Source organism: Marmota flaviventris, chromosome 8, assembly GCF_047511675.1.
Source record: "Marmota flaviventris isolate mMarFla1 chromosome 8, mMarFla1.hap1, whole genome shotgun sequence".
Classification (NCBI taxonomy): domain Eukaryota; kingdom Metazoa; phylum Chordata; class Mammalia; order Rodentia; family Sciuridae; genus Marmota; species Marmota flaviventris.
The window spans coordinates 56,582,221-56,598,328 of record NC_092505.1 but is presented as its reverse complement, the minus strand read 5'-3'; the positions used below and the strand labels follow the sequence as shown (position 1 = coordinate 56,598,328).

Genomic DNA, 16,108 nt, shown 5'->3' with positions numbered 1-16,108 from the left:
TCAGGGTGATGTTGGCCTCATAGAATGAATTTGGCAGAGCTCCCTCTTTTTCTATTTCCTGAAATAACTTGAAAAGTGTTGGTAATAATTCTTCTTTAAAGGTTTTGTAAAACTCCGCTGTATACCCATCTGGTCCTGGGCTTTTCTTGGTTGGTAGTCTTTTGATTGCTTCTTCTATTTCATCCATTGTTATAGGTCTGTTTAAGTTGTGAATATCCTCCTGACTCAGTCTGGGGAAATCATATGACTTAAGAAATTTATCGATGTCTTCACTATCTTCTATTTTATTGGAATATAGGTTTTCAAAATAATTTCTAATTGTCTTCTGTATTTCTGTAGCATCTGTTGTGATATTGCCTTTTTCATCCCGTATGTTAGTAATTTGAGTTCTCTCTCTTCTTCTCTTCGTTAGCATGGCTAAGCGTCTGTCAATCTTATTTATTTTTTCAAAGAACCAACTTTTAGTTTTGTTAATTTTTTCAATAGTTTCTTTTGTTTCAATTTCGTTGATTTCCGCTCTGATTTTAATTATTTCTTGCCTTCTGCTACATTTGCTGTTGTTTTGCTCTTCCTTTTCTAGGGCTTTGAGATGAAGTGTGAGCTCATTTATTTGTTGGTTTTTCCTTTTTTTGAGGAATGACCTCCAGGCGATGAATTTCCCTCTTAAAACTGCTTTCATTGTGTCCCATAGATTCCGGTATGTTGTGTCTGAATTGTTGTTTATCTCTAAGAATTTTTTGATTTCCTCCTTTATGCCTTCTGTAACCCATTGATCATTCAGTAACATATTGTTCATTTTCCATGTGATGTAGGATTTTTCCTTCCTTCTTTTATCATTGATTTCCAGTTTCATTCCATTATGATCAGATAAAATGCATGGTATTATCTCCACCCCTTTATATTTACTGAGGGTTGCCCTATGGCATAATATATGGTCTATTTTTGAGAAGGATCCATGTACTGCTGAGAAAAAAGTATATCCACTTGATGATGGTTGATATATTCTATATATGTCAGTTAAGTCAAGGTTATTGATTGTGATATTGAGTTCTATAGTTTCTTCATTCAACTTTTGTTTGGAGGATCTGTCCATTGGTGAGAGAGGTGTGTTGAAGTCACCCATAATTATTGTGTTGTGGTCTATTTGATTCTTGAACTTGAGGAGAATTTGTTTTATGAATGTCGCAGCACCATTATTTGGTGCATAAATATTGATAATTGTTATGTCTTGCTGGTGAATGGTTCCTTTTAACAGTATTTAATGTCCTTCCTTATCCCTTTTGATTAACTTAGTCTTGAAGTTGGTTTTATTCGATATAAGGATGGCCACCCCTGCTTGCTTACGAGGACCGTGTGCGTGATATATTTTTTCCCACCCTTCACCTTCAGCCTGTGTATGTCTTTTCCAATCAGATGTGTCTCCTGGAGGCAGCATATTATTGGATTTGTTTTTTTAATCCATGTTACCAGCCTATATCGCTTTATTGGAGAGTTTAAGCCATTAACGTTTAGAGTTACTATTGATATATGGTTTGTACTTCCAGCCATGTTTGATTATTTATCTTCTTTTTTTTTTTTTAATTAGTTTGTTTCTCCATGATTAGCTTTCCCCCCGCCCTCTGTCTTTACAGAGGCACTTCCCACTGATGGTTTTGGTTATTGTTTTTCATTTCTTCCTCATGTAGTGTTTTGCTCAAGATGCTTTGCAATGCTGGTTTTCTGGCTGCAAATTCTTTTAGCTTTTGTTTATCATGAAAGATTTTTATTTCATTGTCGTACCTGAAGTTTAATTTTGCTGGATACAGAATTCTTGGTTGGCATTCATTGTCTTTCAGTGTTTGAAATACGTTGTTCCAGGATCTTCTCGCTTTCAGCGTCTGTGATGAAAAATCCGTTGTTAACCTTATTGGTTTACCCCTGAATGTAATCTGCCTCCTTTCTCTTGTAGCTTTTAATATTTTCTCTTTGTTCTGTATATTGGATATCTTCATAACAATGTGTCTTGGTGTTGGTCTACTGTGATTTTGTGTGCTCGGTGTCCTGTATGCATCTACAATTTGTATATCCGTTTCCTTTTTTATTTCTGGAAAGTTTTCTGTAATTATTTCATTCAGCAGGTTACTCATTCCCTTGGTTTGAATCTCTGTACCTTCCTCTATCCCGATGACTCGTAAGTTTGGTTTTTTTATATTATCCCATATCACTTGGATGTTTTTCTCGTGATTTTTTACCAGCCTTTCTGAGTTGGCTAGACTCTTTTCAAGATGATATATTTTGTCTTCATTATCTGATGTTCTGGCTTCTACTTGCTCCATTCTGTTAGTGATATTCTCAATTGAGTTTTTAATTTGGTTTATCGTTTCCTTCATTTCTAGAATTATTGTTTGATTTTTTTTATAATCTCTATCTCTTGATAAAGATGCTTAACTTTTTCTTTTATCTGTTTATGTAATTCACTTTCAATGTGTTCTTTCACTGTTTGGATTTGCTGTCTCGTATCCTCTTTAAGGTTCCATTCCATCTGTCTAAGGTATTCCTTGAGATCTTTTATGACCATTTTTCTAATGACTCTAGATCCTCCTGAATATTTAGGCTGTCCTTCATTGTTTGTACTCCTTTTCTTCCTTGCTTTTTTATGCTGCTCATGTTACTTCTTGTTCTATTTGACTGCTGAGTTACTGTTTATTCTTATAAATTTATTTGATGCTTGGGAGGAAGTATATTAGAAGGGAAGGGAAGAAGTCACTAAAGAGAATGAGAGTAGGCAGGTAGAATTCAAGGAAGGGGGAATAAGAAAATTGAAAAGACAAAAGAAAAAAAAAATAGAAAATAAAGAAAGAAAAAAAAATTTTTTTAAATAATAAAGATAATAAAAAATGAAAATTAAAATTTAAAGAAATAATACTACTAATAATAAAATAAAAAAATTAAAAACATTAAAAAACAGTTAAAGAACAACAACACCAACAAAAAAATGAAAATGAAAGAAAAAGAAAAAAAAAATAATAAATGCAGTCATAGAGTTCGATTAACTTCTCTTCCAGTAGGTGGAGCTGTGCCCACTGGGCCAAGCTTCTCCTCTCAATAGGTGGGAACCATTCACTGTGCAGCAGCTCTTCGTCCCAGACTGGGCGGGTCTCCAATCCTGAGTGCTTAGGGCCTTCTCTTGTGTTTCCTCAAGCCAGGCCCCGCTCACCTGTGACGCTCACCACAATACTGGCTACACGCCAGGTCTGCTGCTCCTGGGAGCCCTGTTTTCATGAACGCCTGGGCACACTCTCCATGTTTGCCTCCCTCAGACCCTAAGTTTGTAGAGCTTGGGGCTGAGAACCCCCAGCGAATTTGCTTGCCCTCCAGTAGCCACGCCCCCGGTAGCTGGTGCAAGAGACCTCAGTTGTCAGCACTGGTGGGAGCGGTAGCCGGGAGTTCAGCGCCGCGAGTCCCGCGCCACTCCTGATTCCCTCGGTCTGGCTATGGAGCTCACAGGAGAGCTGGGAGGGGCTCTTAAGGTTTCCCCGCTGTGTGGAGAGAGATGGCTAGGGGATTACACACCTGTCGCGCTGGTTTCAATGAAGTTATCTCCTCCGCCCGTGACGTCAGTTCTCTGCCATGGTGGTATCCCGTTCGCCGTGCTGGCGGGGCTGTTTGCAGTGCCGGGCAGTCGGGGCTGTTCACCCGAGGGGGGGAGGGGGGGTCGTTTGCAGCGCCAAACCGCCGGGGGCGGTTTACAGAGCCGGGCCGGCAGGGGCCCGGGCAGGCAGCGGCTGTTTGAACGTTCGCCGCCGGGCTAGCAGCGGCCTTTCGGCGGCGGCCGGCGGGACTGGGCCCCTGCGCCTCGTGGCCGAGACAAACTGACACTTCCAATAAACTTACTAGTTCCCGGCAGGTCTCCTTTCAGCGGAATTTTGCTAGAAGTTTCTCAGCAGGTAGCATGTAGGTGTATTAATGGGTCTCTCTGATCCCGTTACTGTGGAGGTATTGAAAGTGCTGCCTCCTCGCCAGCCACCATGTTGGGTCTCCAACATCAAACTTCTACAGATGAAAATTTTAAATTGATCATGTAGGTTTTAACAGGAGATTCAATGTTGCAGAAGAAAAGATCATTGTGAGTATGAAGGTTTAGCAACAGAACCTATCCAGAGTGGAACACAGAGAAATAAAGACTAGCAACAAACAAAAAAACATGACCAATAGTGAGCTGTGGGGCAGTTTTATGTGGCCCAATATACATATAATTGGAGCCCCAGAAGCCGAGAGGTAAGTGAGAAAGGCATAGAACAAGATGGAGTGATAGGGGAAAAAAAAAGAGATTTTTTGAAGTAATAGTGGCAAAAAAAATCTGTACTTTATAATAACTATAACCTCTCATATCTAGAAATCCCAGCAGAAGAAACATGAAGAAACTACATAAAAGCACATCATAATCATATTGCTTAAAACCAATGATGAAGAAAAACATCTTTTAAGCATAAGAGCAAAAAAGACTGGAGAATTTTGGGATAGAGAGTAACAGTGATTGGGAGGTTGGGAAGCAGAGAAGAGACCTAAGTAGAAATAAGAAGGTGGAGATACCATTTGGAGACAAACTTGGGAATGTTCATATTATACTGATAATGACTGAGCCCTCCAGAAGGCATGGGGGAAAGGCTTCTGGAGTTGGAGGGTAGTAGAGATGAGTTCAGATTAAGGGATGCAGAAACGTATCCTGGGTTAAGGATGGCCTGTGCATTTTAGAGTGCTTATGTCCAATATAGTGTGATTAGTCTTTATGTTCTCCAAGGTGAATTGGGGTGGGAAGGCTGTGACATTGTAGGGAGCGAGGAGAGAATATTGTGAGGAGCAGAAGAGCTTGTCTTCATTCCATCTGATGGAATTATGGAGCCTGGGCAAGGATGGTCCTCCCAGGTGAACTTTGTTGCAGCAGCTGACTATTCCCTGCTTCATGTGTGTGTGTGTGTGTGTATGTGTGTGTGTGTTTTCCTATCCCTATCTTTACCCTTTATGGAGATTTACACTTCTATATCTAGTGGGTACCCAGTAAAAGGAACTATCTCATCTATTGAAAGGAAGCTTCCTGCGGTGTCTGGATGCCATATTGATTTATTTTTATTTTCAATTATTCTTGTGTAATGAAATTGTTCTGATAATATTTTTCATCATGGTATTTGTATTCATATCCTAATACTGTGACCTTTGAAATCTGCCTATATATAGAAGATCTACATGACTATTTTTTTCGAATAGTGAACACATAAACCATTTATTATCAGTGTGTAATATTATATATACTATACCTATTGTATGTACTATACTTTTATATGATTAGCAGTGCAGTCTACTGTTTTTCTGGAGTCCTTATAACTTCTTGTCCCTGGGTGAGATGACATCTTTTTGATTACATGGAATTACATTCATGCCTTGTCCAAGTATGAGTAACATGAAGAAAGCATTCCATTCAAGATTGGGTACCTAACTGGGATAGATTAAGCAACATTTGGCAACAATTAAACAAGAAAGCTTCCATGCTGTGTAAGATTGTTTTAATCAGCTTTTCACAACTTCTTCATTCTTCAAAGTTTATAGTAGCTATTATATTGTCATTCATTTGATTAAAAAGCACAATTTAGTAAAAAGTGTGTTAGCCTTTAGTAGTAATGATGAAAATCTTGGTTATTTGGACCATATGGCTGTAAACAATGCTCCATTACATGTTTACTGGCTCTTACCTTAATTACAAAATATTTAGGAAAACATAAGCATTATGTACAATGTAAGCTTTTTAGGCTCCCAAATCTATAAAATTCCTTTTGGTATAACCTTATAAGATCAATGTTTGCAATTTTAGGATATTTATCACTGTGTATGTACTTTTCATTAATTACACTCTATTTCCTGTGGCTATAATGTGGTTTTAAAATCTATGCTTTGTTAATAGAAGCAGTAAATGAGCAATATGTATGCATCACTTGTTGCAGAGAAGCACATTATCTGTGGTATTCCTTCTGCCAAATTATAATATTCAGATTATATAAGAATATTATAAAGTTAACTCAGTTGATATCACAAATTATTCTTAGTGTAGCATGTATCTGCCTATCTGGATCTCAAATTTATTTTCCTTGCTATGTTTGATATGTATAATTATAATTTTGTTGACTCAAAATTAAAGAAGCCTTGTGAAAACCAAACGTTTAACCCCATACTCTCTACCAAAATAAATTTTTTTTTTCTGGCAAAAACCAAACATTGCATTAATCATTTAGGTTCATTGTTCATATGAAATGGTTTCAAGGTGATAACTGGATTTGGGAAAAAAATTGAAGGTTGTGACCATCTGTACCCAGACTTGTTATGAGCCACCTGTGTGGTGTGGCTGCCACAAACAGTAAGATAATATTAATTCAGTATTAACAAATGTATTGCATTCCAACAGTAGGAAGACAGAGTTCCATTATATTATCCTGTCAGTATTGTGTCTATTTCTGGTTACCTTGTTTGTACACCAAACATATTTGTATATTCTTTTTTGCCCCTTTTATCCACATGACTGACATTGGCATACATTTTAAAAGTAACTGATTATATTTGAAATGCAAAGGCCCAAACTATCTGATGCATATTATTTTCTGAAGTTCTAAGCCATGCTTTTTATTTTTTAACACCATTATCCTTTAAGCTGAAAACCATCTGATAAATTAAAAAAAAAATAGAAAACTGTTATTGTATTTATCAGAGAGTCCTAAGGGATTATTTTCTTTTTTTTGAGAGAGAGAGAGAGAGAGAGAGAGAGAGAGAGAGAGAATTTTTAAATATTTATTGTTTCGTTTTCGGCGGACACAACATCTTTATTTGTATGTGGTGCCTGAGGATCGAACCCAGCGCCGCGCGCATTCCAGGCAAGCGCACTACCGCTTGAGCCACATCCCCAGCCCATAAGGGATTATTTTCTATTACCCAATAACAAGCATTAGTATGAGTTTGTCCTGATTATTAGATAAAATATATAGTTGGCCAGTTGTTACTTTTTTAAGAAAATTTAAATTAATATAGTTAATTAAATTAAAACTTAATTGCATCTGGGCTTGGTGGCACATGCCTGGAATCCCAGCGGCTGGGAAGGCTGAGGCAGGAGCATGGCAAGTTCTTGAGTCAAAGCCAGCCTTAGCAACTTAGCAAGGCCCTAGGTAACTCAGTTGGATCCTGTCTTTAAATAAAATGAAAATAGAGCTGAGAATGTTGCTCAGTGATCAAGTGCCCCTGAATTCAATTCCCGGTACCCATCCACCCCCAAAAACACCTAGTCACAGTACACCAATAAAAATAGTAATAATCTGTCACATTAAAATACTCTTTAGGGACATAATAGAGGGTTTTTTTAATTAGCTCCTTACATTTGAAAATTAGAATTTTTATATTGGAGATATAAAGTTAAAATATCTAGTCTTTTAAAATTATTTTCTACATTTTTACTATTATATCTGAACAAAATATTCTATATATTCATTTTGTAAAATAAGAGCTTTATCATTAATATAATCATTCCAGTTTTCTATTAAAGTTAAAATCATTTCATTTTCAGCATGTAGGGTTGTGTTTATATTCCTTTCTCATGTTGAGGGTTATAGAGAAGAGTCATAATATTAGAATATAATATTTATTACATTAGTCATCAGTAAGAAAAATATTTCTTTTTAACCTTGAATTTACTTAAGTGAAAATAGAGACTAATATGGATGTTTTGGTTTATTTATAGGACTCCGGGTGACTGTGCTTCTGACGTCGTTCCTTATGGTTTTGGGAACTGGTCTAAGATGCATACCTATATCAGACTTAATGCTGAAAAGACGGTAAATCCTCTAAGTTTTAAAAAATTTTCCTGCATTTTTATCTTTTATTATAAGCACATAGTATATGTTTAATTGTAAGCTTTTAATAAACAGTTACATTTTTATGGTCAGTGGAGGGTTACTTTATAGAAGCATTTATTTTTTTTACCCTAAGTGATGATTTGTTCAGTTTCTTGTCATATGTAAGGCACTATACCAATTATTGTGGAACTAAAAGAACAAGTTAATTTTCATACTCTTCTGAAACTATAATAACCATGATAAAATGATAGAACACACTCTGTATGAGAATATGTGATATATATATATAGCCATAGAAGACGTATAAAATTACCCCATGAGACAAAGCTGAGGGTATCAGAAAGATGATTTTTTGAAGGAGTCAAACTAGGCATTGAATGATTAATAGAATTTTTATTTATTTTTAATTTGTTCTTGTTAGTTTATACATGACAGTAGAATGTATTTTGATGTATTATACATACATGGAGTATAACTTCCCCTACTTGTAACTGTACATGATGTGGAGTTATATTGGTTGTGTATTCATACATGAACATAGGAAAGTTATGTCTGATTCATTCTACTGTCTTTTCTATATCTACTCACCCCTTCATTCCCCTTTGTCTAATCCAATGAACTTCTCTTCCCTCCACCCCTTTTTTGTGTTTTAACATTGCATATCAGAGAAAACATTTGGCCTTTGGTTGTAGGTGATTGGCTTATTTCACTTAGCACGATTAGTCTCCAAGTCCATTCATTTACCAGCAAATGCCATAATTTCATTTTTCTTCATGGCTGATTAATATTCCATTGTGTATATATACCACAATTTTTTATCCATTCGTCTGTTGAAGAGCACCTAGGTTGGCTCCATAGCTTAGCTATTGTGAATTGAGCTGTTAGAAACATTGATGTGGCCGCATCACTATAATATGCTGATTATAACTTCTTTGGGTATATGCTGAGGAGTAGGATAACTGGGTCAAATGGTGATTCCATCCCTAGTTTTCTGTAGAATCTCCATACTGTTTTCTAGAGTGGTTGCATCAGTTTACAAACAGCAATGTATGAATGTATCTTTTCCCCCACATATTCACCAACATGTATTGTTACTTGTGTTCTTTAGTTGCTATTCTGACTGGACTGATATGAAATCTCACTGTAGTCTTAATTTTTTTTTTCTCTAATTGCTAGAGATGGTGAATGTTTTTCTCATAGATTTGTTGACTAATTGTATTTCTGATGTGAAGTGCCTGTTCAGTTCCTTTACCCATTTATTAATTGGTAATTTGCTCTTTTGGAGTTAAGTTTTTTGTGTTCTTTATATGTCCTGGATATTAATGCTGTATCTGAGGTGCAGGTGGCAAAGATTTTCTCCCACTCTGTAGATTCTCTCTTCACATTCTTGATTGTTTCCTTTTCTGTGAAGAAGCTTTTTAGTTTGATACCATATCATTTATTGATTCTTGATTTTACTTGTTGCTCTTTAGGAGTCTTGTAAAGGAAATTGGTTCCTAAGTGGATATGATGGAGATTTGGACCTACTTTTTCTTCTCTCAGGCACAGGGTCTCTGGTCTTATGCCTAGGTTCTTAGTCCACTTTGAGTTGAGTTTTGTACGGGGTGAGAGACAGGGTTTTAATTTCATTTTGCTACTTATGGATTTCCAGTTTTGTCAGCACCATTTGTTGAAGAGGCTCTCTTTTCTTCAATGTATGTTTATGGCACCTTTGTCTAGTATCACCTAACTGTATTTATGTGGGTTTGTCTCTGTGTCTTCTATTCTGTTGCGTTGATCTACATGTCTGTTTTGGTGCCAATACCATGCTGGTTTTGTTACTATAACTCTGTAGTATAACTTAAAGTCTGGTTATGATGCCTCCTGCTTCACTTTTCTTGCTAAGGTTGCTTTGGCTAATCTGGGTCTCTTATTTTTCCAAAATAATTTCATGACTGCTTTTTCTATTTTCATAAAGAACACCATTGGAATTTCAATAGGAAATTGCATTAAATCTATCTAGAGCTTTTGGTAGTATTGCTATTTTGACAATGTTAATTCTGCCTATCCAATACCATGGGAGGTCTTTCCATCTTCTAAAGTCTTCTTCGATTTCTTTCTTTAGTGTTCTGTAGTTTTCATTGTAGAGATATTTCACCTTTTTTGTTAGATTGATTCCCAAATATTTTATTTTCCTTGAGACTATTGTCAATGGGTAGTTTTCCTAATTTCTCTTTCACTTGATTCATCACTGATATATAGGAACACAATTGGTTTATGGGTGTTGATTTTATATCCTGCTATCTTGCTGAATTCATTTATGAGTTCTAGAAGTTTTTTGGTGGAGTTTATTGGGTCTTCTAAATATAGAATCATGTCATTGGCAAATAGAGCTAGTTTGAGTTCTTCTTTTCCTGTTAATATCCCTTTAATTTCTTTCTTCTGACTAATTGCTCTGGCTAGAGTTTCAAGGACTGTGTTGAATAGAAGTGGTGAAAGAGAGCATCCCTGTCTTATCCCAGTTTTTAGAGGGAATGTGTTCATTTTTTTTCTTCCTTTAGAATGATGTTGGCCTTGGGCTTAACATATATAGCTTTTACAATGTTGAGGTATGTTCCTACAATCCCTAGTTTTTCTATTGTTTCGATCATGAATGAATGCTGAATTTTGTCAAATGCTTTTTCTGCATCTATTGGGATAATCATGTGATTCTTGTCTTTAAGTCTATTGATGTGATGAATTGTGTTTTCCAATTTCCGTATGTTGAACCATCCTTGCATCCCTGGGATGAATCCCACTTGATCACAGTGCACAATCTTTTTAATATGTCTTTGTATGCAATTTTTTAGTATTTTATTAAGAATTTTTGGGGGCTGGGGATGTGGCTCAAGCGGTAGCGCGCTCGCCTGGCATACGGCCCGGGTTCGATCCTCAGCACAACATACAAAACAAAGATGTTGTGTCTGCCGAAAAATAAAAAATAAATATTAAAAAAAACTCTCACTCTCTCACTCTCTCTCTCTCTCTCCTCTCTCCTCCCTCTCTCTCTCTCTCTTAAAAAAAAAAAAAAGAAGAATTTTTGCATCTGTGTTCATCAGGGATATTGGTCTGAAGTTTTTTTTTTTTTCCTCAATGTGTTTTTGTTTGGGTTTGGTATCAGGGTGATACTAGCTTCATAGAATAAGTTTGGAAGGTTTCCTTCCTTTTCTGTTTCATGGAATAATTTGAGGAGGATTGATGTTAGTTCTTCTTTGAAGGTCTCGTAGAACTTGGCTGAGAAACCGTCTGGTCCTGGGCTTTTCTTGGTTTGTAGGCTTTTGATGGTCTCTTCAGTTTCATTGTTTGAAATTGATCTGTTTAAATTTTCCATGTCTTCCTGATTCAATTTAGGTAGAATGGAAAAATCTTATCTTTAAGATTTTCTATTTTCTTAGAGAATAAATTTTCAAAATAATTTCTGATTATCATCTGTTTTTCAGTAGTGTCTTTCATGATATTTCCTTTTTTGATAAATGGAATTTTGAGAACCATCATTAGGGGAATGATATTCCAAATTGGGGAATAGCAGGAGTGAAGGCCCATAGAAGGCAGAAAACAGAGGCCTTTTCTGGGATGGGTAGGTAGTTTCATTTGTGTGTAGCAGTGTTTGCAACTGGGGTCCATGGACTTATTCTTGTGGGATGCAAGGTATATAAAGATTTTAAGATTTTGTTCTCACTTTGCTTATGATATTAAAATCATTTTACCAGTAATAATCTGCAATAAAATATATTTATATTGACTAGTCTATAAATTACTTAAATTGATGTTTCTTAAACTGAAGTCCTTGGATATGGCCTTGAGAGTCCTTGAGAAATATTTTCCCTTTTAATAAGATCCATAAATTATTTAAATTTGGGTGACTCTAGTCTATAGACTAAGGTGTAAGAATGGATATAAAAAGATGAGGTTAGAAAAGGATATTCTGATGATGAAAGTTATTGATGTCATTCTGGAGAATTGTTCTGTCTTCCCTGGCAAGGTGAAAGCGACTTCAATTCTTATACAGAGAAGTGATAGTATCAAACCTGTGTTAAGAAAACTCCTGATGGAAGAATGCGGGGTTGATTTCAGCAGGTAAAGACTACCATTAGAAGACCAGGAAAGATGCAGTGAAAGCCCAAGCTGAAGTCATTCTTTTGTTTGTTTATTTACTCACTTATTCATTAATTCATGCATTCAACAAAATTCAGTGGGTTCCTACTGTGTGCCACACTCTCTGCTGGGAATTGGAAGTACAAGAGTGAGCAAAACAGACAAAAATTCCTACTTTGTCGATTAGGGGAGACTGACAGTAAGCTAGATAAATAAGTGATATATGTTATAAGGAGTAGGGGAAAATAGAATAGGAAAGAAAGCTTTGAAATGTTGAGGAAAGGATGGTGAGATTTCAGGAAGACCTTACTGGGAAGATAATCCTCTGGGATAAAAACTGGAAGGAAATTATAAATGATGTAGTATCTAAGAGATTAGCATTCCTGTGTAGGGAGAACCACAGTGTAAACAGACTAGAGGGGGAAAGAGCATACCTGGAAGGGAGGCCATTGTGGCTGGAGATAAATGAGTGACTTCATGGGAAGCATAAAGCCTGAGGGTAGAGCAGTTATGGGTGGTGGTGGCAATGTGGGATCCAATCTTTAAGACCTTGTCAGCTCTTGTGAGAACTTTTGCTTCCTCTGAGCTAGGAAACCACTGGAGTATTTAAGCTGAGGAGTATCCTGGTTATAGACTGTTGTATGGGGAAGAGACTGCAGCTGCAGGCCACCAACATAGGCAAGGAGATCAGTTGAAAACCAGTCAATAAACCAGGTGAGAGATGATAGTGGTTTGGGCCATTAGGGTTGCAGTGGTGGTGTGAGAAGTAGCCAAATTCTGATTGTTATATTTTGGAGAATTTGTGATGGCCCATGAGTGGGAAAGAAAAGGAAGAGGAATCCAAAATGCCTTCTTGCCATGAAAGTTGTGGGAATGGAGACAATGACACAGATGCAAGTGAGAACCTGAGAAAGAGATTGGAGGCAACATGGTTGAGTCTCCACTCTAGACTGTGAAACTGTTAGTTCTGTTAACAGAGAATACAACAGAAGGAGGAAGTAGATTTTAGCAATAAGATGTTGACATCTGTTTGCAAGAGAAATTTTCAGTTTCAAAGTGGATATCCATTTTTTAATTTTCAAAATATGTTCTCTTTTCAGGAAATTCAGGGTACAAGTATTTTAAAAGGAAGACAGAAAAATAATTCAGGTTCCTGTAGAAAGTTAGTTATCATTTCCCATCGTTCTCAGTTAGGTCTGAACACATAACTTTCATTATTGATTTTGAGACAGTCTTAATTTTCAAATATCCACAGAGTGTGTTTTTTTAAGATTCACAGTTTTTAAATATAAATTTCAATATAAGCTTAAATTCAATGATGCATTCTTTAAAGGTTTCTATTAATATTTATGTTAGCCTTTAATCTGCTTGGGACCATTTATGCTATTATTGATTTCCATTCTTATCCCTTATATCATTTCTACGTATAAAATATTAGAAGTAAAGATTTCATTCTTCATGATGGTGGAGAAGATCATATGAAGAGAAGTAAAACTCATAAAGAAATGTAAACCAAGATAGGACACATAGGAAATAGAAATGGGTTCATAGGATTGAATCTTTTCATAAAAAGATGGTATAAATTTAATTTTCAACCTCTTGTGTTCATCTATAAAGATATAGGAATAGTTCCCAAGACTTTATTTTCTGTTCATATAGTATTTCTTTTAAGTAGTATCATAAAATTTTGCAGTGCAGCTGGCAAAATGAAAATACTACAATTATTACAATTAATACAATTATTACAATTGGAGCTTTTCATATTAGGAACTTAATTACTTTCATGGCCACTGGACCATCTAAATGTTCATGTTCTTAGGTTAGTTCAGGCTTCTCCAGAAGTTGCCCATTTTTTCCATATTGTGTGGTTTGTACAGTGTCACTTAGGTTAGTCTTTGCCTTTTTTTTTCTTCTCCTCATGTGGGTTTTGGGTTTATTTTGATCATTATTTTTTGTTTCTGAAAGTGGGAGTTTAGATTATTGATTCGAGAATGTTCTTCTTGCCTAACATAAGCATTTGATGCTATGAATCTCTCTCTAAGCAATGTTTTCATTGCATCCAAACATTTCCTTCCAGTATCATTTCCTTCCTTTCTGAATGCCAGAAATTATTTTTGTTAACAAATCTGTTGTCTCTTAGTTTTTCTTTGTATGAAGATAGATATATTTTTCCTTTCTTTCTGAAGAATATTTTTAATATGTGGATTTTGGTTTCCCTGTTTTTCCTTTGGGCACTTTAAAAATGTCGCTTCACTGTCTTCTGTCTTACCTAATTTCTGAAAAGAATTCCGCAGTCGTTTAAATGGTTCCATGTCTGTCAATGAGGTATCATTTTCTTCCAGTTAACTTCGAGTGTTTTCCCTCATCCTTGGTTTGTAGGTACTCTGAATGTGTCTGGATCCTACCTGAGAGTTTTTAATCAATAGGTCATGAGTTTTGCCATGTAATTATTCTACATCAACCCTTACCATCATGTGTCTTTCTTGGCTTTTCAAGAAAGAGCATTATATAGGGATATTCATGTCTGTATTCATGATGGACTTTGGTCGGCCAATCTTGGGCTTCTTTCATGGATTTATTCTGGCATCATTTTTTCTGGTTTGCTGGTTGGGTAATAGCAGCTTCATAACACGCATTGCAAATTGTTCTCTCTTCTACTGGAAATGTTTTTGTACAGTTGGTACTAATTCTTCTTCAAATGTTTGGTATAATTCTCCAGATATATTATCTGTAACTGAAGATCTTTGGGGACCTTTTTCCATTAGTAACTTAATTTCCTTGATGGTCCCTGGACCATCTAAATGTTTGTGTTCTTGTGTTAATTCATACTTCTCCAGAAATCATCCACTTCCTCCATACTGTATTTTTTGTATAGTGCCACTGATGTTAGTTTTCATCTTTTTTTTTCTTTTTTTCCTTGTGCTGGATTTGGGTTCATTTTGTTCATTTGTTGTTGTTGTTATTTGTATCTGAAAGTAGAAGTTTATTGATGTGAGAATTCTCTTCTTACCTAACATAAGCATTTTATGCTATAACTCTCTAAGAAATGTTTTCGTTGCATCCACAAATTTTGATATGTTGTATTTTAATTTTTGTTCTGTTCCAGATGTTTTCTCAATTTTTCCTTTCAGTGGTGAAAATGTATCTCAAAGAACTCAAAACAGAGAATAATGGCCTCTTGTATTTACCCACATATTTGTTATTTTGTTGCTTTCTCTTTATCCCTGGTGCCCACATTTCCTTCTAATATCATTTTCTTTTTGTCTGAAGGACCAAAGGTTATTTTTGTTAACAAGTCTGCTGGCCCTTAAATTTTCTTTATAGGAAGATATATTTATTTTTACCTTCCTCTCTGAAGAATTTTTTCTATATATGAGATTTTGGTTTTCTTCTGTTTTTCCTTTGGTCACTTCAAAAAAGTTGTTTCACACTGCCTTCTGTCTCACATCATTTCTGATAAGAATTCCACAGTCGTTTAAGTGGTTCCGGGTCTGTCAATAAGGTTTCATTTTTGTCTAGCTGACTTCAAGTGTTTTCCTTCAAGCTTGGTTTGTAAGTGCTGTGGGTATATCTGGGCGTGGACTTCTTTGGGTTTCTTCTAGCAAGTTTTACTAAGCAGCTTAAGTCTGTAGGTTCATGTCTTTCACCATATTTGGAAAATTGAGCCTTAATTTTTTTCTGTGCCATACTCTATCCTCTCATTTTGGATCTCTGATGACACTAATGCTAGACCATCTCATAGGTCCCAGCAGCAGCAACAACAAAGTTTCTTCTCTCTTGTGTTTGGTTTTTGCAAACTCTATTGAGAGATATTGGAGTTCACTCATACTTTTCTGTCATTTCTATTCTGCTCTTTAGTCTGTTTAATAAGTCTTTTCTTTTTAATTCTGAAATTTTATTTTGTTTCTTTTGTTATCTTCAATTTTTTTTTACTGGTGTTCCTTGAGTTTTTATATTTAAAGAGCTTTTGTCATTTCTTTGTGCAGCATTTGAATAATCACTTCTTTAAGTTCTTCAAATAATTCCTGTGTGTGTCATCTTGTCATTGGCTTTTATGATTTTCTTTTCTCATGGATTTGTCAGATTTATCTAATTTTTATATTGATTACTTTTTTTAAAATTGATAC

General features: G+C 35.7%; 1 protein-coding gene across 3 annotated transcripts in view; it reads left to right on the top strand.

The window, feature by feature from the left end:
- The window catches only part of Slc49a4 (solute carrier family 49 member 4), a 136,472-nt gene that overhangs the window by 12,027 nt on the left and 108,337 nt on the right, over positions 1-16,108 (top strand). For all 3 annotated transcript variants that reach the window (XM_071615283.1, XM_071615284.1, XM_027935940.2), the window contains exon 2: positions 7,754-7,847. In XM_071615283.1, the coding sequence (XP_071471384.1) occupies positions 7,754-7,847 (94 nt within the window). The remainder of the gene's footprint in view (positions 1-7,753; positions 7,848-16,108) is intronic.